Source organism: Gopherus flavomarginatus, chromosome 3 (assembly GCF_025201925.1).
Source record: "Gopherus flavomarginatus isolate rGopFla2 chromosome 3, rGopFla2.mat.asm, whole genome shotgun sequence".
Taxonomy (NCBI): Eukaryota; Metazoa; Chordata; order Testudines; family Testudinidae; genus Gopherus; species Gopherus flavomarginatus.
In genome coordinates this window covers 212,922,156-212,946,241 of record NC_066619.1, presented here as the reverse complement: position 1 = coordinate 212,946,241, position 24,086 = coordinate 212,922,156, and the positions used below count along the sequence as shown (strand labels likewise).

At 45.2% G+C, this 24,086-nt stretch overlaps 2 protein-coding genes across 8 annotated transcripts in view; one reads left to right on the top strand and one right to left on the bottom strand.

Annotated features, from left to right (window-relative positions):
* Positions 1-2,286, bottom strand: part of CLCN3 (chloride voltage-gated channel 3) — a 113,260-nt gene extending 110,974 nt beyond the window's left edge. For 2 of the 3 annotated variants that reach the window (XM_050945325.1, XM_050945328.1), the window contains exon 1: positions 2,108-2,285. The gene's annotated coding sequence lies outside the window, so the exon portion shown is untranslated. Of the gene's footprint in view, positions 1-2,107 lie in introns of all 3 variants that reach the window. The other variant, XM_050945330.1, reaches the window with a different exon arrangement.
* Positions 2,287-4,601: 2,315 nt separating this feature from the next.
* Positions 4,602-24,086, top strand: part of NEK1 (NIMA related kinase 1) — a 127,098-nt gene continuing 107,613 nt past the window's right edge. Inside the window, exons 1-10 of one of the 5 annotated variants that reach the window (XM_050946173.1) lie at positions 4,602-4,899; positions 6,607-7,030; positions 10,723-10,751; positions 12,616-12,764; positions 13,261-13,357; positions 16,091-16,188; positions 18,619-18,702; positions 20,107-20,174; positions 20,308-20,394; positions 21,815-21,869. In XM_050946173.1, the coding sequence (XP_050802130.1) occupies positions 12,648-12,764; positions 13,261-13,357; positions 16,091-16,188; positions 18,619-18,702; positions 20,107-20,174; positions 20,308-20,394; positions 21,815-21,869 (606 nt within the window). In that variant the 5' untranslated portion in view covers positions 4,602-4,899; positions 6,607-7,030; positions 10,723-10,751; positions 12,616-12,647. The remainder of the gene's footprint in view (positions 4,900-6,606; positions 7,031-10,722; positions 10,752-12,615; positions 12,765-13,260; positions 13,358-16,090; positions 16,189-18,618; positions 18,703-20,106; positions 20,175-20,307; positions 20,395-21,814; positions 21,870-24,086) is intronic. The other 4 variants (XM_050946172.1, XM_050946170.1, XM_050946174.1 and 1 more) reach the window with 4 other exon arrangements.

Here is a 24,086-nt window from a genome sequence, read left to right as displayed (position 1 = left end):
AATATCGGATCCATTAGCAATTATCTTCAAAAAGTCATGGGAGAGTTTCCAGAGGAGTGGGCAAGTATAGTGCCAAAAAGGAAGTAAGTACAACCTGGGGAATTACAGATCAGTCATCTTAAATTCAGTACCCAGATAGATAATAGGGGCAATCTATTAAGCAGTCAATTTACGAACATCTAGAAGATAAGTAAAAATCAGAACAAATTGTGTGAAACCAATCTAACAGCTTTCTTTGACAGGGTAACAAGTCTTGTGAATGGGGGTGGGGAAGCAGTAGATGTGGTATAATTTAACTTTGGTAAGGCTTTTGATATTGTCTCACATGATCTTTTCATAAATAAACTAGGGATATGAAACCTAGATGGAGCTACTATAAAGTGACTGCAAAAATGGTTAGAAAATGGTTCCCAGATAGTTATCAGTTGTTCACAGTCAAGCTGGAAGGGCATAGCAAGTGGGGTTCCACAGGGATCAGTTCTGTTCAATATCCACATCAATGATTTAGACAATGGCATAGAGTACACATATAAAATCTGTGGACAATATCAAGCTGATAGGGGTTGCAAGTGCTTTGAAGGACAGGATTAAAATTCAAAATGATCTGGACAAACTGGAGAAATGGTCTGAAGTAAGTGGGATGAAATTCAATAAGGACAAATGCAAAGTACTCCACTCAGAAAGGAACAAGCAGTTGCACACAGACAGAATGAGAAATGACTGCCTGGGAAGGAGTACTGTGGAAAGGGATCTGGAAGTCATAATGGAGCACAAGCTAAATATGAGTGAACAGTGTAACAAAAAAAGTGAACATTCTGGGGTGTATTAGCAGGAGTCTTGTAAGCAAGACACAAAAAGTAATTCTTTCGTTTTACTCCACGCTGATTAGGAATCAACTAGAATATTGGGTCCAGTTCTGTGCACTACATTTCAGGAAAGATTTGGACAAAGTCCAGAGTAGGAAAACAAAAATGATTAAAGGTCTAGAAAATATGACCTACAAGGAAATACTGAAAAAAATGGGTTTGTTTAGTCTGGAGAAGAGAAGACAGAGGGGACATAACAGTTTTTGAGTAGATAAAAGGCTGCTAAAAGGAGGAAGGAGAAAAACTGTTCTCAGCCTCTGAGAACAGGACAAAAAGCAATGGGCTTAAATTGCAGCAAGGTCGGTTTAGGCTGGACATTAGGACAAACTAACTGTCACCATGGTTAAGTCCTGGAATAAATTTCCTAGGGAGGTTCTGGAATCTCCATCACTGGAGATTTTCAAGAGCAGATTAGATAAACACCTGTCAAGGATGGTCTAGATAATGCTTGGTCCATCCTTGAGTGCAGAGGACTGGACTAGAAGACCTCTCAAAGTCCCTTCCAGTCCTACAACTCTAGGTCAATTCCTGTTACCAATCTCTTCCAATATCTTCTCTAGTTATTTAAGAGGCAAATTAGCATGCTCCAAAGCAAGCGTCTCTAACCTACCTTCTTTCCTGATGTGAGGTGAGCAAACACAAGCAGATGGGGTTATTCTTTTCTAAAAGAGAGAGCCTGTGCACCCAAGGAACAAACATTGTAGCTAATTTTATAATTATATTCAAGATGGAGAGTTTCTAAGGAGAAAGCCCTTCTCCTATACATGTAGAGACGCCAACAAACAACGGGGTCATTTCTGAAGCAATGAAGCTAAAGCTTTAGAAGAGAAAAATCAGGAACTCGGCTACCTCACTTCAACCCACTCCACAGACGGCAGCCAACCTGCCCCGGGGCCCAGGCACGCTCAGCGGGGAGTAACATCTGCACAGTGACCCGCTCCCCGCCGCACACCGCTCCAAGGCAGGCGCAAAGCAGCCCATAGCCTCTGGCAGACCAGGGGAGCGTGAAAACAGGCACAGCATCACTACGGCCGCAGGCGCCACAGCCTAAGACTCGGGGAACACTGGAATCTCCCTCGTCGCCTCTGAACCCAAGAACTAGCGCCCTCCCCACCCCAGAGCGTTCACTCCCGACCAGACTTTCCCCATCTCGCAGCCCCAGGGCTCGGGCTGCAGCTACCGGCCCGTAGCGTCCGTGTCAAGCTGTCCCGTCCCGTGTCCCTCCGCCAGGCCCGCCGTACCTGACCGAGTAGCGCCGCCTGCTGCTCCTCGAGGAGGCGCTCACGCATCCTCTTGCTCTGAGCGCTCGGCAGGGCGGAGAAGCCTGATCGGGGCGGGGTCCAGGAGCAATCGCGGCTGCCGGACTCCCTCTTCCACACGCCAGCGCTCGCTTAGCCTGCCCCACCCCACTCCGCGCGTGGGCGGGGCTTCCTCCCGCACATGCGCATAGCAACCACGACATTTCAGCCACGCCGCGGCCCAGTTCCGGGGCCTACGGCGGATGGCGTCCCGGCGCTGCCCCGCCCCGCCACGCAGCGCCCGGCCCCGCTCCGCCCCGCCCCTCACGCTAAGGGGGCGTCCCGCAGCAGCTTGGACCCGGGGCGGGGAACAGCGCGGGGTGAATAAAACCCGGCGCATAGCGGGGGGTGGGGCTCAGCGTGGTCACTAAGCTGCGGCGTCCTGCACGCTGGGGCCACTCTCCCGTCTATAGTTCGACGGCGACTTTCTTCTGCACCCCAGCGCTCGCTGTGACAGCATAGGAGGTAGTTGTATAGAGCCCTAGCGCTGCCCTAGTTGGGGTGGCCTAACTGCAGCTGTACGTCCTCGCTGCCTTATTAGCTCCCACATCGGCGTCCCCATGGAGCCCGAGCCGCCTCCCCCCCCCTTTCTCCAGCTGGAGACATTTGGGTGTGGATGAAAGTTGGATTAGGGATAAGACTGGAGTTATACCTAAACTAATGCTACGGGTAAGATGAGCATTCACAGCAACAACGGGATTAAAACTAGAACCCTACTAAATTCAGGGTCCATTTCAGGCACTTTCATGGTCATAGGATTTTAAAAAATGTAAATTTCATTATTTCAGATATTGAAGTATGAAATTTCACGGGGCTGTAATTGTACACAAAAGGTTGGTGGGGGGGTGTCACCAGGTTATTGTTGGGCGGCGGGATTGTTGTACTCTAATTTCAGAAATGGACAATTGGAGTGTGGCGGCTGCTGGCTGGGAGCCCAACTCTGAAGGCAGAGCCACTGCCAGCGGCAGCGCAGAAGTCAGGGTGGTATGGTATTGCCATGCTTACTTCTGCATTGCTGCCTTCAGAGCTGGGCCCTAGCTCTGCAGCTGCCATTCTCTGACTCTCCAGCTCTGAAGGCAACAGTGTAGAAGTGAGGGTGGCGTGGTGTGGTTTTGCCACCCTTACTTCTGCGCTGCTGCTGGGGCGCTGCCTTCAAAGCTGGGCACCCGGCCAACAGCCCTCGCTCTCTGGCCGTGCAGCACTGAAGGCATTGCAGAAGGAAGGTTGACAATGCTGTGAACCCCTAAAATAACCTTGCAGCCCCCTTGCAACTCCCTTTTGTGTCAGGACCCCCAATTTGAGAAATACTGGTCTCCTGTGAAATCTGTGTTCTATAGGGTGCTGGTTCTAGCTTGTTTTATTGGAAAAGATCTGCCCACGGGTGTCGGCCAGGTTCTGACTCTGCCCCCACTCAGGGCCAGTAGCCTGCTTTCATGAGGGTGTCCACGTAGCATGAGCTGAGACTGCCCCTACATGGAGTGCAGCTATGTGCAGGTAGGCAAGAAAGCTGGGCAGGTAAATTAAGCCTAGCCAAACTGACCATTCCCATTGAAGTGGATGGGACTGAGGTGACAGGCCTAGTTGACTTAAGGTGTGATCAAATCCTCTCCAGGACCACTTGGTAGAGGACACCCTCTACCTAATTCCATTGTGACAGATGCAGTGAACTCCTGGGGCCAGCAACATCATTTTAAGTCCATCCCTTATGACAGGGATTGGAAGTGCCTTGACTTATTTGGACAAATGGCTTACTCTTCTGCTACTCTGCAATTTAGAATTGCAAACTACCAAGCCTTAAAAGCAAAATATGATTACATGAACTATAACAAACTTAATGTCTTTATTAATCATCTCCTGGGATCACCATGGGAACAATTTCGAGTCATTATCAACAAGGGGCAGTTGGACAAAACAGCACTCCAGATAGTGCTTGACACAGTGGCCTGGTCCATCTCAACAGTGGTTGTGAGTGGTGAGCTTTGTGGTTGCATCTTTCAGGCTTCCCAAAGGAGGTGCAACCAGCTGTCAAAGACCTCCCCTTCTAAGGCTTTATATTGTTTTCTGAGAAGACCAGCATGTCACTCCACACATTTAAGGACTCCAGAGCCACACTTTGGTCACTGGGGATCTGTATGTGCAGACAAAAGAGAAAATTTAGTCCTCAGTCTTCTCACAGACTGCATACACCACAGGTCCCACCACAATGCTACTATGAGCCACAAAGAAAGAAATCCAAATTCTAGAGGTACAAACCATTAGACCTTCAGTTTTCATCATCATAATCTGCGGCTTCAGAACATCGATTTTGACATCCTGGTTGAGGCCTTTGACATCAGCTGCACTTCCCAACCGATTGCATCCCTTTGGATGCTACCTTGCTTTGTTCTGCCTTAACTGGAAACATAACAGCTGACAGATGTGTTTTGGAGATTATCTCCAATGGGTGTTCGATCCACTTCAACTCTCTCTCTCCCCCTCAGCCCTGTCACCTTCCAGTGACCCTTCTCACAAGAGACTGTTATAACAGGAGTTCTTGATAGGAACCTACTGAGGGCAGTTCGCCTGTGCAGCACTAAGTAGCCTTGAGGCAGAGCATGAGGAGGGGAGAGCACATGTGCAGGCTGAACAGACAATACTACCAAAGATCTCCAGTCAGAAGCACAGGGATGCATATACACCAACAGTGGAACATCCATAGGGGGACACATCTTGAAGAACTATCATTACTGCACAAGGTGAGTAACTTATTTTCCCTCTAGCCAACCTCCCAACTGACCTGCACTCTAGCCCCGCCAAGCCTGACACCTACTGCAGGCATTGCAGGATGGGGCTGATTGAGCCCATAGTAACAACCCTTTCCTGGCTACTTTGGGGTTTGTATACCTTCTCCCAGTGACCAGCTGTCAGTGCTTGTCATCTTGGGCTTTGGAACTCCACTCCATTCCTGAGGCAGTTCATTGAGAGAAATGGGAAGCGTAAGACTGACAGAGAGGAAGGGACATCTGGTGGCAATTAAGCTGAAGAGCAGTTTAAGGAGAAAGGTAAAAATACAAAAGCTGATGAGAGCAAATAAGTTTGTAGACTTATTGGGAGTTATTCCTTTTTCCATCATTTAGAATAATGAGACCTGTCAGTATATCACTACAGAAGTACCTTAAAAGAAGTAGAGGTATGAACAAGTTAGCTAGCGATTAAAGGAAAAGAATAGAATAAGATTCCATGAAAAAAGGAGATAATGAATATTAAAGCAGTTGTCTTTTAGATGACGATAATTGTTAGTAGATTAAAAATCTAAGTAGCCCAAACCCCATCCTCCTCCTAAATCATCTCGCCAGCAGGCACAAAGGAATAGAATGAGCTCCATCTCAAATGGTTTTTAGGCCAGGTTGGGGAACTTGTGGGAGTTTTGCTGAGACTTTATTTGGACCATTGTGGGTGCTGTAAAGAGAAAAGAGCTAGTGTGTAACAGTCTGGAAAGTGACATAGCAGCAGCTTGAGATAACATCAACTGCCAGGCTTTTTGTCTTGTAAAATATAAACTATTAATGACAGTTTTTGAAGGTTTTCTTTTTTCTTAAACATAAATAATTATTTTATTCCCATTAGCCCTTTGCCCTTTCCTTATGTATTTTATCAATAGGTACAAAATGTTCTTTGATATTGGGGTTAACACTCATACCTATAGTACCAGATACATTGTGGATTTTACGTGTGGATGTGTATCTTACTCTGTCTTTTAGATCGCTGGATATGCTTAGTTTAAAATAAAATGTATTTATACTACATTCAGTACTGCTCAGAAGCTCATGCGCACACACGTAAGTACAACTCACCATGCATCCCTGTTTATACTCAGATGCATTAACACACACGTTTGCGTGCATAAGCCCATATACAACAACCTCTTTATATGCTGACAATAATGTAACACAGCAAGCAGTTGACTGCATACATATACAGGAACATACATATACATGCACCAGTCCTATACTTAAAGGCATCCAACACTAGGGATTCATATGCATGGGATTACAGACACAGATACACAGCCATGTCATATGTGAAAATTTAGGCACAAGCACAGAAACATGGGTGGCCACTCAAACAAGCATGGAAAAAGACGTGTATATATATGGTCATGCAGACATAGCCATATACACAGAGACAGATAGCATTACGTCCTTATATGCATGTAGACAGATGCCATGCACAGATGTCCATTCAAAGGCACACATCTGCATGTATGGGAATGCATGCAGACACATGCTCATTCACGAACATGTGAACAGATACATACAGAGATGTGTGCATGCACACACATACTCTGAGGCACAAGTATGCATACACTACATAGGGTTGCAAACTCTGAAGCTATTCAGGAAGATTTTTTTCCTAGATGAAGTAATGTAATTTTCTTAAAATATCCTATTAAAATCTCCCAGATTGCTTTCAATAGTCACTGGGAGATGGATGCAGATTTTGAGAAACTCCAGGCCAATCCTGGAAGGTTGGCAACCTTAAATGGACTCGCCGGCCATTCACAGACACTGATACAGCACAGCTATGCAAATACCCTCCTCCATCAATCACCTAGCCCCGGGGCCCGACTTGCCCCGCCCCTGGGCGCGTGGAACCTGCCTCGCTCGGCTCTTTGCTGTCACGTGCTGCTTTTCTCCTCGTTACCACGGTGAAGTCACAATCGCTGTCCCGCTCCCTGAGAGGCGCAGCCGAACATGCTTGGCTCGTATCATCCAATGGGAGCCGGCGTTGGGAGGCGCTCACCCATTCCGGTTTGAGGTGGGTCTGTAGCTAAGTTGGGTTGAGCGAAGAGCGCCGTGACTGCTGCTGCGGTAGTAGCAGGGGAAGGTGAGTTGAGAAGGGGGCGCGGCGGTTGTCGGAGCCGGCTTCTAGGGAGCAGCTCGTCTCCCTTGCCAAGCCAGGAGCGGGGTTTGGCCGTTGCAGCGCCTGTCCGCCTCTGGGGTGGGGGGTCTCCGGTCTCTGCGGTGCAGCTGTGGGCGCTGCTGATCGAAGCAGGCGGGGCGGGTGTGTGAGGCTGGTCCCGCGGGCAGCGGGAGCCGGTCCGGGGGCGGGCCGTTAATTCGTAGCTCTGGGGGAGAGGGCGGCTCTGGGGCTCACTGCCTTTATGAGGGCGGCGGCCCTTGGTCCGTTGGTCACAGCTGCCGGCTCCTCACATCACGTCGGCTGCCTGTGGGCTGCTGGAGACAAGTGTAACTCACGGGCACCGGAGTCAGGTTCTGTCTTCTGGGTCTTAGGCCTTCACCTGCAGCCCTGACCTGCGAGGGCCCCTTGGGGAGTAGCTCTGTTTGGCGTGGCCTGGCCCCTCCCCACTCGTGTTTGTTTCCATCTCTGTTTGCCCTCCACTTAGCCGTGGTGCCAGCCGCAGTGCTATCTCTGACCTCCTCGCCCATAATTAACTTTGTTCCTCAGCTCTAGTTTCCATCCTGCCTTTTGTGCACCCTGATGTCTTTCCTGTACAGATCGGCAAAGCCGTCACTCTCCCCGGTTCAGATCCCTTTTTAAGACACCCATTTACCATGATGTCTGCAAGAAACTAAGCATCTAATTAGGACCAAACTCTGGTGCTTGTATTTGGTTGGGCTATGCTTAGCCTCAGCTCTTCTCCTCCCAAAAGCTTCTTAGTCACTAAAAGTTAGTTTACCTCATTTTGGGATAGCTCCGAGGAATAACCTTTAAGTATAGCTAATAGCTCCAAATTAGCTTGACTAAAAACAGAGCTTGTTAAACTTAGATGATGAACTACAGAAAGTAATAAATGGAGAACTTAATACTGCAGTTGAAGATCATCTCTGTCTGTACAGTAACGCCTCACTTAGTCGTTCCGCTTAACATTGTTTCGTTGCTGATCAATTAGGGAGCATACTCATTTAAAGTTGTGCAATGCTCCACTCTTATGCTGTTCGGCTGCCTGCTTTCTCCGCAGCTGGTGGCCTCCCTGTGGCCCCCTCTCTCCAGTGCCTCCCGCCGGCCTGGAGACTCTGCAGATCAGCGCCTTCCCCCATCTCCTCCTGCCTGTTGGAGGCAGAAGGGAGCGGGAGGAGCAAGGACTCTGCGAGCCTCCCCACGCCCCATGCAGCAACCAGCTGGCTTAGCATTTAGAAGGGAGGAAAGAAAGAGGAGAGGGGCCAGGATGCAGCAAGTAAAGTAAAGGGGGAGGAGGTAGGGGGGAGAAGAGGCCAGTCAAGGGTGGGGGCTTGAGGGAAGGAAGGGAGTAGGCGGGCTGAAAGTTGACCCCCCCCCCGCCTCTGGTGCTTGCAGAGTAGAGGAAGCTGCCCTGGAACCCAACCCCCCACCTTTACATTAATTCTTATGGGGAAACTGGTTTCGCTTAACATGGTTTTACTTAAAGTCCCATTTTTCAGGAACATAACTACAATGTTGAGGAATTACCGTACTATACTGGGTTGAGTATCAGAGGGGTAGCCGTGTTAGTCTGGATCTGTAAAAGCAGCAAAGAATCCTGTGGCACCTTATAGACTAACAGACGTTTTGGAGCATGAGCTTTAGTGGGTGAATACCCACTTCATCAGATGCATGTAGTGGAAATTTCCAGGGGCAGGTGTATATATGCAGGCAAGCTAGAGATAATGAGGTAGTTCAATCAGGGACGATGAGGCCCTGTTCTAGCAGTTGAGGTGTGAAAACCAAGGGAGGAGAAACTGATTTTGTAATTGGCAAGCCATTCACAGTCTTTGTTTAATCCTGAGCTGATGGTGTCTAATTTGCAGATGAACTGAAGCTCAGCAGTTTCTCTTTGAAGTCTGGTCCTGAAGTTTTTTTGCTGCAGGATGGCCACCTTAAGGTCTGCTATAGTGTGGCCAGGGAGGTTGAAGTGTTCTCCTACAGGTTTTTGTATATTGCCATTCCTAATATCTGAATATACTGGGTTGGTAGAAAGACTCTTTGCTGCAAGTAGTACCTAAGAAGAAAATTCTGAGTTTGAACTGGTTCCTCTTTCTGTTATACATTTTTCTCTTGCCCAGCCCTAGGTGTGTCTCCTTTCTCTTAATATGACCACACTTAGGCCTGGTCTACACTATGTGTGGGGGGAATCCATCTAAGTTACACAACTTCAGCAATGTGACTAACGTAGTTGAAATCGATGTACTTAGATCGACTTGCTGTGGTGTCTTCACTACCGTGAGTCGACTGCTGTTGCTCCCCCGTCCACTCCGCCTGCACCTCTCATGGCAGTGGAGTACAGGAATCAGCAGGAGAGCACTCGAGGGTTGTTTTATTGCATCTAGATTTGATGCGATAAATCGACCCCTGCTGGATTGATTGCTGCTCGCTGATCCGGCTGGTAGTGTAGACATACCCTCAGTTGGTAGATCTCAGTTACTTCACTTTGGTAACTCTGGCTAGTTTGTCTGACTGCTTGAGTTTGATCAAATGTTCTTCCTACCCTTCTGAATTATTTTAGTCTATCTTGGGGTGGGCAAACTTTTTGGTCCGAGGGCCACATCAGGGAATAGAAATTGTATAGTGGGCCATGAATGCTCACAAAAGCGGCGTTGGGATGCAGGAGGGGATATGGGCTTGGGTGGGGCTGGGGATAAGAGGTTTGGGGTGCAAGAGAGTGCTCCGGGCTGGGATCAAGGGTTTGGAGAGGGGGTTGGGGCCTGGAGAGAGGCTGGGAGGGTGCAGGCTCTGAGTGGCGCTTACTTCAAGTGGCTCCTGAAAGCAGTGGCATGTCCCTTCTCCGGTGCCTATGTGGAGGTGCCGCCAGACGGTTCTGCACCCTGCCCCATCTGCAGGCACCACCCCTGCAGCTCCCACTAGAGCACGTAGGAGCTGGTGCGGGACCACGCCGCAGGTTCCGGGAGCCGCGTGGTGCGGCCTCTGCCCCAGTGCCCCATCAGGAGCAGGGCTGAGCTGCGTTGTACGGCCCCCGGTGGGAGTAGGCCAGATTAAAACAGCTCTGTCCCATGGACTGTGGTTTGCCCACACTTGGTCTGTCTCCTTTCTGTCTCCATTTCTCAGCCTAAGATAATCTTTAAAACTGGGTTCTCCTTCTCTTTATATATAATGGTAAGTGAAGAGTGTAAAAGCCAAGTCATGCTTATAGAACTCAGTAGATTTTTGCAAATACGTAATGTGGCGTGCAAAGTCTTGATTGCTGGTGATTATGTGAGAGAGAAAACAAGAACTAACTGTTGGAGCCTAAAGTTGAGTGCAGGCCTGGCAGTTAGATTATTTCCTTACTTGTGAATTGTGCAAATTTTGATATAGAATTACCAAGAGACAGTAAACATATAAAAATTAAGCCTTTTTTTTAACGTACTGCAGTTCTGAAGACTGATACAAAAAAGTTAGATTTGTTTGTCCCAATATTTGATCTTATCTTTTGTGAGGTAGCATTAGGTAGGGCATAGGAGTTGGAGTTCAGGTGACCTGAGTTCTATTCCCAGCTCCAGTACTAATTTGCTTTTTGACCTTGAGTTAGTTATTTAATCTCTTGACACATCTCTCTTCCCATCTTTAAAAATTTATCTAATTACTGGTATGTTTTTTTGCAGAGCATATTAAGATCTGCTGATGAACAGTGGTAAGTACTATTTTGATTTAAAAAAACATGGATTCTAACACACCAGCTTTTCACTCTTTGTCTTGAATACTGTTAATGTACAAGTTCTAGGTGAACTTGGTAAAAGACTTAGGGTGGGACTGTCACTTGCTATGTGTACATTTCTCTTTTCTCAAAGATTTAGTCATAATGGAGGCCTTTGTTGAACTCTGAAGTAAAAATAAAATTACCATTGACTTCAGTGAAGCCAGGATTTCATCTTCAGTCTTGAAATTAAAAATGTAAAGTCACTATATTTTATTGATGAAACAATATATATATAAGAAACTTGTGTTAGAATGTTTTCCATAAACTGGTAATAGAAGACACTTGTCATTAACTCTTTGATTTGCACAGTGAGTAAGATAGGGTTACATAGTGAATTAGACCTGGGTCCTGTGGATCTGTGCCTTAATTTTGGCCGAAATCAGTTTGCGTTTATTGTGGTGTTACTAAGTGCACAGCTGAGTCCTCCACAGAGTGGACAATAAGGGTAGTGAAGCAGGAGTGTGCAGTGAAGAAAGCAGGGCTATATTCTGCGAACACTGAAAATAATCATGTGTTACATGGCACCCAGCTTATATACTGAACCAGGCAGCTCTGTGGGAAATAATAGAAGAGTATGTTGTAATGCATGTATTCATAGGAAGCAGAATTGAGAATTTGTAGACAATCTCAACTTTTCTACTTCCAAACTTTTTTGAGGGCTTCACTTTTCCACATATACAAAAGTATATATTAAAAAAGGGGTCAGCAACCTTTCAGAAGTGGTGTGCTGAGTATTCATTTATTCACTCTGAGTTAAGGTTCCACATGCCGGTAATACATTTTAACGTTTTTAGAAGGTCTCTTTCTAGAAGTCTATAATGTATAACTAAACAATTGTTGTATGTAAAGTAAATAAAGTTTTAAAAACGCTTAAGAAGCTTCATTTAAAATTTAAATTAAAATGCAGAGCCCCCCCACCCCCCTGAACTGGTGACCAGGACCTGGGCAGTGTGAGTGCCACTGAAAATCGACTTGTGTGCCACCTTCGGCACTCGTGCCATAGGTTGCTTACCCCTGCATTAAAAGTATGTTTAACATGTTTTTTGTCTGAGTGTTGATGGAGGAAAATCCAGTCATGGTCTGAAAGGAGTTTGCTATCCAATAGACAGATAATACAGTGCAAACACATATTGCACAAGGAGACTGTAAGATGACTATATAACAAAGTGGTGAAGATTTGAAAAGTACATAAATGTCACCTGTCTCTTTAAGGAGGATAAGTGATTAAAAACTTCACATAAGTCTTCTGGAAGGTTTTTATGGAAGTGAAGACAGGCTAAACTTCAAGTCCCGGTGCCAGTTTATAGCTAAATAATTTTGTCTAATTTCCAGCATAGGTATTCTTGTGCTTTTTTAATAAAATGTATTTAAGTATTCCCACTCTCTTCCTGAAGTGGTCTTCCTCAATAATATTAAGGGAATGGTAAAGGAAGCTAAGTGCTGTAGATCTAAGTGATGCTTGCCTTCTAGCTGAAGCAAAAAATATGGCACTAAATACTGACTCTACTTGGAGACTGAACGGACTCACTTTATTTGTTGTTTTCTGACTGTCTACCTGCATTTCATCAAGATGAAAGAGCTGAACCGTGTATGGCAATATAGCCCCCTTTCTAGACCATTCAAGCGGTGTGAGTGAGAAGTTGAGATTTGGGTTCACTGACTTGCAGAGGAGAAATCAAGTTTTTTATGGAATTGAAGAGACAAATAGATTAGAAACTAAAGTGAAATGCATAACTTGAGCTGGCAGACACTAAACTTTATTATTCAGTTAACAGAATATGCTCTGTTTTTTGCCCAGCCCTTGTGTAAGGATGCCTTAGAAAAAGAACCATGGAGAAATATATTAAGGTGCAGAAGATTGGCGAAGGATCCTTTGGAAAAGCAATTCTGGTCAAAGCTAAAGAAAACAGCAGACAGTATGTTATTAAGGAGATAAACATCTGTAAGGTGAGTGATATTATTAAGTACACCTCTACCCTGCTATAACGCAACCCGATATAACACGAGCCGCTGCAGGGAGCCCCGGGCCCTTTAAATCACCACCGGAATCCTGCTAACGCTACCTCGGGGCTATGGCAGCAGGGCTCGGACTGTGCTTTAAAGGGGCCGGGGCTCCGGCTGCTGCGGGGAGCCCCGGGCCCTTTAAATCCCGCTGGAGCTCTGCCACCACTAGCCCGGGGCTGCGGCAGAGGGGCTCACCGGCAATTTAAAGGGCCCAGGGCTCCGGCTGCTGTGGGGATCTCCAGGCCCTTTAAATCCTGGTGGAGCTCTGCTGCTGCTACCCTGATATAACGAGGTTTCAGCTATAACACGGTAGGGATTTTTGGCTCCCCACGACTGCGTTATAGTGGGGTAGAGGTATATCAGTATGTTTTTGTTTTTTGTAATCCTACTCTCAAAAACAGTGTCTGTTGTTGTTTTTATTTATTTTTTCTTTTTTAAGATGTCCAATAAAGAGAGAGAAGAATCAAGACGAGAAGTTGCTGTGTTGGCAAACATGAAACATCCAAATATTGTCCTGTATCGGGAATCATTTGAAGGTAAGATTCAAAACTACTTATTGGAACCTGAACTAGTGAATGTACAGTAATATTAAAATACAAGTGGTGATCTATGCATTTTTTTTTAAATTACATGTGATTTGAAAAACAAATCTTCCTAATATTTTCCCCTCATCTCCTTAACAGTCTCAGTTCCTTCTGGTCTGTAATTTTTGTAAGCCACTGTTTCCAAAAAATAACCAAACCATAACACCACCACCTACTATATGTTTGTTTCATATGCTCCTTCCCTTTACATGTCTAAACATTTTTTTTGGATGAGGTTTAATGTAAGTGAAAAGTCCATGAGTTCTTGTTCCTGCTGGGAAGGTCCAACCAGATTTTTTTTCTTCCAATATGTATGTCTATCCTAAGCTCTACATGCCTATACTCAAACTAAAGTCAAATATGACTGACCCAGCTAACTGACCTCTGCCTACAAGAAATCCAGGACAGTAAGCTACCTCATACCATCACCACAGAGCTTGAAAGGTGCATGAAGTGTGTAGCTTGCCCTGATGACTTTTGATTTGGGGATGGGAATTACTTTCAAAATCAAGGATCCTCAGGGAAGACCTGTAAATATCAACTGGCTTGAAAAGATTGAAGGTGTTGGTGATAAGCTGTTTTAGAGCACTGCCACAGTGGGTATCACAAGAATAAGCAGACCAGATAAGGAGTCAAACATGCTATTGTGAAACAGTGTTTGAAAGCAGCTGAAAATATGAACGTAACCTATGTGCACATCTGGGGTTCCCCATGATTTAAACAGAATAATCAGACATTCCTTGTGATTGTTTTACTTTCTATATTCATTTATTTTGTAACTGTTACAAGTACAATTCCATGCAACAATAACTTCATTGAAACATAGGGCTGGAAGGGACCTTAAGAAGTCATCTAGTCCAGCTGTGTTGTGACAGGACCAAGTATACTTACATCATCCCCGACAGATGTTCTAACCTGTTCTTAAAAACCTCCAATTACGGGAATTCCACAGCCTCCTTAGGAAGTCTTTTCTAGTGCTTAACTGTCCTTGTAGTTAGTGGGGGGGGGTTCGTAATATTTGACCTAAATCTCCCTTTGTGCAGATTTAAGCTGATGGCTTCTTGTCCTACCTTCAGTGGGCATGGAGAACAGTTCATCACTGTCTTCCTTGTAACAGACCTTGGCATATCTGAAGACTGTGGAATCAGGTCCTCTCCTCAGTCTTCTCTTGACTCTCTCCAGTGTGTGCAATCCTTCTTAAAGTGTGGCACCTGGAACTAGACACAGTACTGCAGATGAGCCCTCATCAGTGCTGAGCAGAGTGGGAAAATTACCTCCCATTTCTTATGCACAGCCCTCCTGTTAATACCGCATTGAGAGATCTCCTGGTACCCAGTACAGTATCACCTTGTTACCCCTGCCTCTAGCAAGAGGGAATATTGCCTGTGTTGGCCTGGTAACACAACCATCCTGTCAGTTACTCAAGCACTCTCCTCCAGGCTATGCTAGCCCTTTCTTTGACTTGTAGGTTTACAAGAAATGCACCTGAGTCCCGTGGATACATTCCCCGTTATGTCCTGCCCAACACTGGCTATTCACAGAAATCCCAGATCCCCTGTTCCCAGAGGAACAGTGTAACCCGATTTACCAGTTTTTCCTTAAATTATCACTCTGGTAAAATGCACGGCACTTATGAATAAGGCTGCAAGTTTGTCATGGAAGTCACAGATTCTGTGACTTTCTGGGACCTCCGTGACTTCTGCAGCGGCTGGTGTAGCTGGACCAGGGGCCACCTGAGCAGCTCAGACAGCGGCTGGACCAGCCACACCGGCTGCTGCTGGGGCAGTCTCAGGCCACCATGCCTCCCACTTTTTCAGCAGCAGCAGGAGTTTGGGTGTAGGAGGGGGCTCAGGGCTGGGCAAGAGGTTGGGGCACGGGAGGGGTGAGGACTCCGGATAGCGTTTACCTCAAGAGGCTCCCCAGAAGTGGCGACATATCCCTCCCTCAGCTCCTAGGTGTAGGCATGGCCAGGCAGCTCTGCGCACTGCCTTTGCCTGCAGACGCCACTCCCACAGTTCCTCTTGGTTCCAGTTACTGGCCAATGGGAGTTGCAAAGCCTATGTTCAGGACGGTGGCAGTGCATGGAGCCCCCGGCCACAGAATTGTGATCCTTCTGTTACCCCACATCCTTTTCTGCAGTATGACTGCCTACCAAGTTGGGGATGTTAGATGGGGTGGGGCAGAGAATTCTTTCCTGGGTGTCCTTGCTGGTGAGTCTTGCCCACGTGCTTAGGGTTTAACTGATCGCTATATTTGGGGTTGGAAAGGAATTTTCGGGAAGGGTGTGAATGTTTGTAAAGCATTGCATTTCATAGGTCTCGAGCTTTTTGAAGAATTATCTCCATACGTGAATTTTTTTGTTGTTGTTGTTCTACCCATCACTGAAATGGAAGGACACACTGGGATGGCCCAGTGGCCCCTAACATCATATTGAAGTGTTGGTTTATGTGATATGGAGTGAAGAATGCCACTTACTGAATCATCAGTGCCAACAATGGAAACTGCAATATAAGCAGTTTGCCTGAAGCTTGGCAAATAAATAATTTATAACTGTTTCTTCACTTGTAGATTTAGTCTTTGAACTTACTGTGTCTTTGCTATGATGTAAAAAAAATGTTAAGATTTTCAGAAAACTTTTGCATCAGTATTTGTCATGAAGTATTGAAGTATCTCTTGTTTTTATAGAAAATGGCTCTCTCTATATAGTGATGGATTACTGCGAAGGAGGGGACCTATTTAGACGAATAAATGCTCAGAAAGGCATCTTGTTCTCAGAAGATCAGGTAGGGGGAATTTTGGGCTGTAATTTACATTCTACAGTTTCTGAGCAGAAGAACACTTAAATTGAGTACACCTCTGCCCCAATATAACGCTGTCCTAGGGAGCCAAAAAATCTTATCACTTTATAAATGAAACTGTGTTATATCGAACTTGCTTTGATCTGCCAGAGTGCACAGCCCCACCCCCCTGGAGCGCTGCTTTACCGCTTTATATCCAAATTCACGTTATATCAGGTTGCATTATATTGGGGTAGAGGTGTAGTTTTGGATCAGCTTGGTGAATATGGTTATTTTAATATAGATAAAAGCCTGATTGTTATAGCTATAAAGTGCTAAGAACTTCATACTACTTGAAACATAGACCAGATTTATTAATGGAACTACAATAAAGGAGACATTCTAGGTCAGTGGTCCCCAACGTGATGCCCGTGGGTGCCATCTCGCCCGCCAGGTCATTTATGTGTGCCCACCTAGTGCCCAGCAGAGGAGAGAAGCCTCGGCCCCGCACCTGTTGGGGACAGAGAACTCTGGGGCTGCAGGCTGCAGGTGCTAGTGTTCTCTGCCCGTGGCAGGCACAGGGCTGCGACTTCTCTCCAGCTTCAAAGCCGGAGAGAAGCCGTGATCTTGCCCCTGTTGGGGACAGAGAACTCCGGAGCTGCAGGCTGCGGGCACCAGTGTTCTCGGTCCCTGGCAGGCACGGGGCCTGCCCAGTGCCCAGCATGGAAGAAAAACCGGAGCCCTGTGCTTGCCAGGGACAGAGAACTCCAGGACTGCAGGCTGCGGGCGCCAGCATTCTCTGTCCCTGGCAGGCGCGGGGCTGCGGCTTCTCTGGGGCTGCAGGCACTGGTGTTCTCTGTCCCCGGCAGGGGCCGCAGCCGCAGCTTCTCTTCGGCTTCAAAGCCAGAGAGAAGCCGCCACCCTGCCCCTGCTGGGGACAGAACTCCCGGGCTGCAGGCTTCATTCTGTGTTAAAGTAAGAATAATAAATATATTTGGACCTGCAGTTCAACAGTGTTTGACTTTTTAAAAATAAATAAGATGAAAACTGTTTGATATTTATGTTGTAAGAACTCCTTGATTTTTCTTACAGATAGATAAAAAAGAGCAAATTCACATGAAAAAGTGAGAGAGTAATTGCCGAATAATTTAATTAATACCTTTTTACATATAAAATTACTCTTTTTATCTTATGGTTTAATATATTGATGTAATATTAAGTATGATTTTTTTGTATTATTTAATAAGCCTTGAAAAATTATTGATGCCCGCCACACTCTTGTGAAAACATGAATGTGCTACTGGTCACAAAAAGGTTGGGGACCACTGTTCTAGGTGAATCAAACATTAAACCTATTGGATTTTCTTTTTTCCTTTTCTTTCACTGGTTTGATGTTGGGCTTCTGATATGCTTTTTGTTACTTTAATGAAATCAAGGATACGAAACTTGAAGATTTACATCATATTAATTCCATTAACTCAAAAGTTCTTCAAAAGGGAAAATCTCGGTCTTGGAAATGTGTATATGGGATCTTTTTCTTCATGTGGTCATACGCTGGGATATTAGTCAAGGAGTTGTGAAGTCTCTGAGGATTTTGTCTTTATGCTACAAATAAGCAGAGAATAGAATCTGGCAATACTCTTGGCTGGCAGGGATTGAGAATACATTGGGCTTTTGCTCGCAGTATAGAGAGAGGCAGAGATGAACAAGAAAATCACATCAGAAAAACACTTTTTTAAACTTATCTTCTAAATCCTTACCAGTTAATTAGGACTACTACTAGGAGAGATGCTAAATGTGGAGGTGGAAGTGTTAATAGAATTATAGCACAATACTGATGTCTATGTATATTGGTAATTTGAAAAGATGAAGTGCTTAACTACTATACTTTTAATTTTTTTTAAGGATGGAAAAGTTTACCTTTTTTGTTAAAATCGGAAAAGCCATGAAATGAGAACTATCAAACTAAGTGATTCCAAGCAAGCAAAAGTCTCGTAATTTTATACTGTTTTGTCATTTCTGTAATTAAGATCAGATTTCTTTTTATATGAAAGTGAAGAGTAGCATAGTATAAAATTGATAAAAGTATAGATGCTAGTAAGAGAGCTTTAGCCTTTTTTATGTTTAATTTCTTAATGGACTACAAGAAGACACTCTTATTTTGGTCTGCCGTTGAGATGCTGTGTTGCTGTAACCGAGAGGTATTCCCACAAAGAAATAGAATTTTAAAGATCAAAAGCCATGTTCTAAAAAAATTATAACCCAATTATATGCATACACACAGTTTTATCATAACTTTTAAAGATAGTAAACAGGTGAGGTCAGTAGAACTTGAATAAGGTTAATCCTTGTTTTATTTTTAACAGACTTGAAAACTGCATGTAGGTGTATAAATAAAAATAGGACACTAACTCTACCTTTCTCTGTTACTTTTAGATCATGGATTGGTTTGTACAGATTTGTTTAGCACTAAAACATGTACATGACAGAAAAATTTTGCATCGAGATATAAAGTCACAGGTACGCTGGATGTTATCTTCAAGTTGAACTACAGTAGAGTTATTTTACTTTATTTTGATTGATTGATTGCTATTTCCCAACCGGGTAGGGGAAATAACCTGGTCTTATGTATAATACCCAACTCCCATTGACTTCAGTGGGCCTTCAATCAGACCCTGTTGTCTGCTGCACAAGATGTGCTGCTCAAGTGAACACAAGCAGAATGCCACCTAAATGGGACACAGGCTACCTGTGTTCCATTTATTTTTAAATATAAATATACAAAACATTCCTGTGGTAGTGAAGTACAATTTGGCTAAATCCCTAGTTAAATAACTTCCTTCTGGAATTTTATATTAAATACTACTGACAAATACTAAGATAACAACCAGTAGCACCTGCTCAGTGAAGATTTTTGGGACTGGATTTTAGCTTTGAGTTATTTATGACATTTTTTACAATCAAGAAAAAGAGCTGTGAGGAAGCCTTTCATGCTTGGATTGTGTGGGTTCTTCTGCGCTACCAATACAGCTGCAATGGGACACAGTTACTACATGGCTTCTATTTGTATAGATGGGATGTTAATGCAGTTTTTTAAATAAATGTTAGGTATGTAGGCTCTACAAAATGAAGACTGAAACATCTTTAAAGTCTAGTCTACTATGGGTTACCAAACCACCACCAACACAATATGCATGTATATTTTATTGTTTCTCCCTGCTCTCTGCAGTTTATGCTGCTAAATGCTGAAATTTTATCAGGTTCCTGCTTTATGAATCTTTCAGAGCAGAATACCTGTATATTTCTAGAAGTACCTGCTTACAAGAACAGAACAGACAGAGAAAGGAAAGCATTACAGGGATGAAAATATTGGTCCTGAAAAGACAGGCCTGGTCTACGCTGCCACTTAAGTCAATTTATATTGCTCAGGGGTGTGGAAAAAATCACCTCAGTGTCTACACTATGCTTTGTCAGCACGAGATGCTTTCCCTCTGACTTAGTTTCCACCTCTCAGGGAGTTAGAGTACTGAAGTCAGCAGGAGAGCCTCTGCCATCAACCTACTGCATTTGCCTCAGACCTGCTAAACTGACACTGCTGCATTGATTGCAGTGACGCTGATTTAGCATGTCAGTGTAGACAAGGTCTAAAACACATTTGTTTATCCCCCAACATGGTTGTATTTGGAGAATACAGTAGATAGAACTGAAATGTCTTGATTCTCTTTGGTGATACAGTGAAGCAGATGCTTAATATTAGGCATCCGTTCAAACCACCTACACACACACACCCCCAGTCAAGTAATAGGCAAAAATGTCAGTTTTGTTTTTTACATTTCCATTTGTAACTTTTTTGTACAATGAAATACTTTTGTTCTTGCACTTGAGTTGTAACTGACTTTTCCCCCCTCCTCCTCCTGTATTTAGAATATATTTTTAACCAAAGATGGAACAATACAACTGGGAGACTTTGGAATAGCTAGAGTTCTTAACAGGTAACACTCATTCATTGCTGCTCTATATACATTTAATATGAGTAGCTCGATCTAGCAAAAATGGATGCTACATGACTATGTAACTTTTTTAAGTTCGTTAACGTTCATCTTTAATTTTCTTTTTTTATTCTAGTACTGTAGAGCTGGCTCGCACTTGCATAGGAACACCGTACTATTTGTCACCTGAAATCTGTCGGAACAAACCTTACAACAATAAAAGGTACTGTAAAACATTTTACTTAATAATTGACTTTTTTCATTCTGATTTATTTTGTTTAGAAATGTAGAGCTATTCCGTCCATGCAATAGTAAAGACTTCAGTCTTGATCTCCAGCATGCTGTGCACTTTACTAGATGGGTTGGAAAAATCTATTGAGTGAATGCGCAAGCACAATAACTGACTTCATTAAACATATGAGGGTCTGTGCTGTAGCTCACTGCTAATTACCAGATTGGGTCCAATGTAGTGCTATCTTATTCCGTAGAGGCCATTTTCTCATGCCACCACTGTTAGAAGCAATAGCTGGTCCCATCTTCTCCAACCTCTTCTTGTGAGCATTAGCCAGACTCTCTTTCTGTTGGAATCTATGCCAATCCAAAGCTTCTTAGGCAGGTAGGGAGGTGGAGGAACTTTATCTATTAATCCTGATTGTTTTTTGAGAGGAGCAATATGATTGAGTTTCTTCCCTCCCTCCTCCTCCCTCCCACTCACCCCCCACCCTGTAGAATACTCCCAGCATGACAACTGGGACTTAGTTCTGATCAGCTATGTGCAGCAGCTTCACTCCAGGCTGAGATATAACCAGTCATGTCCCAGCCAGACTGCCATCCACAAGAAGTGAGGACAGGGTTAATAGTACTAAAACTGTCTAAATAACTGAAATTAAAAAAAAAAAAGAAAAGAGAAGCCCACAACACTTCAAAAATATTTAAAAACTTCAGAAATTTCCAATTGTGTAGGATAAAATCTTCGGTACTTGCATCTCTTAAAAAAAGATTTCTCCCACCATTCACTTATCCAGTTTATCTAAATCAGATATCAAGGTGATAAGTGTGGTATTGATTCCCACATAAAGAGAGTCTGGAGCCGAAATAGCTGGTGCTGTCTTTGTTTGGAAGAGACATGTTTGTTTTTAAAATAGATAGGAAGCTAGTACATCTTGCAAAATTCACAAATGCTTAATTTCTGTCTCTTGGTTTCAAGAACATACTGCTAGAGCAGTGATACTAAGACCTCAGTGGTTCAGGAGCCAAATTTGGGATCAACATTACCCACAAAAGAGCCATGGTAGCGTGAATTTGTTGTTTTATTTACTATAGTACTATTCATATTTAAACAGCATGACAAGGGAAATATTTAGTTTTATTTATATAATATATGTACATATTCTCACAGCAAAAAAGTTAATAACTTAGTGCAGATTGATAACTTGATTGGTTAATAACATAGTAAAAACATTCTAATTTGGTTAATAATTAAATCACACAATGCTTTTTATATTTTGTGCTGCAAAGAGTCTCAAGAGATGCATTAGAGAGCCACTTGTGGCTCACACACCACAGTCTGAGGATCACTGTTTTAGATAATTTGGCATTTTTGGAGTAAAAACTAATTTTTCAGGTCTGTTCTCTTTGTTTAGTGACATATGGGCTCTTGGTTGTGTTCTCTATGAAATGTGCACACTTAAGCATGCAGTAAGTAAAACTTTAAAATATTTTGGGATTATTACTCTATTTTACAAACGCACCTCTTTCATTATTTTGTCCATTGCCAAATTTTAGACTGATATATTGTATTTGAGCTGATGCAGGGCTTTTCATGGTATGTGCTTGCTTTTTGGAATTAAGTTTACTATTGTAACCATCTCCGCCCACATTGCTGCTGATGTTTGTTGTTCTCACTTTTTTTTGTTTGACTCCTGTCCTGCACATCTGTGTAGTATATTTAGCAACACATTTTTTACCCTTCCTTTCAGTAAACTATGTTCTTCTTCGAGTGATTGTTCACATCCATTACACATTAAGTGTGCGTGCACCGCGTGTACAGACGTCGAAAACTTTTCCCCTTAGCAGCTCCTGTCGGGGCGGCAGGGGAGCCCTGCCAGAGTGGCACCTCATGCTGGTACATATATACCCCTGCTGACCCGATCCCCCTTCACTTCCTTCTTACCGTCCATGGTGGCGTGGGAACAGCTCTCCATCTCTTGCTTGCGAGTGTCCCTTAGCATAGTTATCAGTAGTTAGTAGTTAGCACTTCTTAATAATAGATAGTTAAGCTTTCTTTGTTTAGGTGTTGGAAGTTGTCTCCAGCACCAGCCGTGGGCGGCAGGGCATGCCGCAAGCCCAAGGCTTTAAGGCTTGTGCCATGTGCTGCAAACCTGTGCTAATTAGTGACCCCGCACGACTCATGTCTTCATTGCCGGGGGGAATCGCATCAGACAGAACGCTGCAAGATCTGTAAGGCAGCCAAGGACTAAGAAAGAAAGAGACTTTCACCTCATGCAGCTACTCATGGAGGCTGTGCTGCAACCTGTGGCCTCAGGCCATCTGGCCTCAGCGCCGACGTCCTCAGTGTAGAGTGCCCTGGCATAAGTTCGTGATCTGGCACCGGTAGGGCACTGCAAGCATGCTGCGCTGAGGCGGCAAGAAAAACCCCAGCACCGTTCGACCTCTCCGGCACAGTGGAAGGGCCAGCCTACAAGCCGAAGGCGCTCCCCACATAAGAAGCCGGCACTGCCCAAGCAAACAAGCACTCAAAAGGGAAGCACTGCCCCAGGACATGCTCCGGCTCTGGTGCCTCTGGCGCCAAAGAGCCCGTTGAGCCCCAGGCTAAGCACCTTGAGCGCGGAGGAAAGGCTGGAGGAGCCTCTAGAACAGTCCTCCACACTAGACATGTTTGAGGCGGCAAAGGACCTCATCCAGTTGTTGGCAGCAAGCCCCCTCTTTGCCAAAGAGAAGCCTCTGGCACCGTCTCCTAGAGTGTCATCAAGAGGCAAGCCGGCAATGGTGCGCCAATCAAGGTCACCACCCCAGCACTGCTCCCAGCCTTGGTCCCGGTCGAGCTCGGCCACTGCAGATTCACAGTTGCCCCTGACCTGGCTGGGATCTGCCCTCGGCACCACTCCCCAGCGCCACTGCCGGGCTGGCTCCGAGGCGACACAATATCGAAGTCCCCAGGCCCGAGCAGAAGCCAATGATCCCGGTACCGGTCCTGGTCGGCAAGGAACCATTCTACGGCACTGCCTTGGCCTTCCAGGTCGGCGTCCTCGAAATCCGAGGCGGACTCAGACCGCTCTAGCTATTCCCGCAGGGCATCAGCAAGCAGGGATCCCCAAAAACCAATGGGGCCTGCCAGGGCAGTGGCCCTTTAGGACACCATGGGGCTATCACCAACAGCAGAGGCCCTCCTCCAGAGCCTCGAGATCTGGCTATTTGGTGCATAGGTCTTAATCCCCACACAGACACCCCTCCGAATGCCCAAGGAGGCCATGGTATCCAGGCCACCAGGTGCTTCTCTGGAACAGGAGAGCGGAAGCGGCACCAAGCCCAGTGCTTTCCTGGAGGCAGTCTGCAGGCAGGACCCAGAGGAGCCTCCAGCATGCAAGGGAAGGACAAGAAGGGCTGGAAGACGAGATGCAGAAGGCCCTCACCTCTTCATCATCCCCAGATGAAGCTGTGGCTGGCACCGCGGTGTCGGGGCCTCCTCCGATTGACCACAGAGCGCACCAGGTGCTGCTCCGCAGGGTTGCCCAGAACTTGGGCCTACAAGTGGAGGAAGCAGTAGAGCAGGAGGATCCTGTGGTGGACATCTTAAGCCCCGAGGGCCCCTCCAGAATTGCATTCCGCTCAGAAAGATGATCCAGTCCAACTACAAGATGGTCTGGCAAACCCCAGCCTCTAGTGCGTCAACAG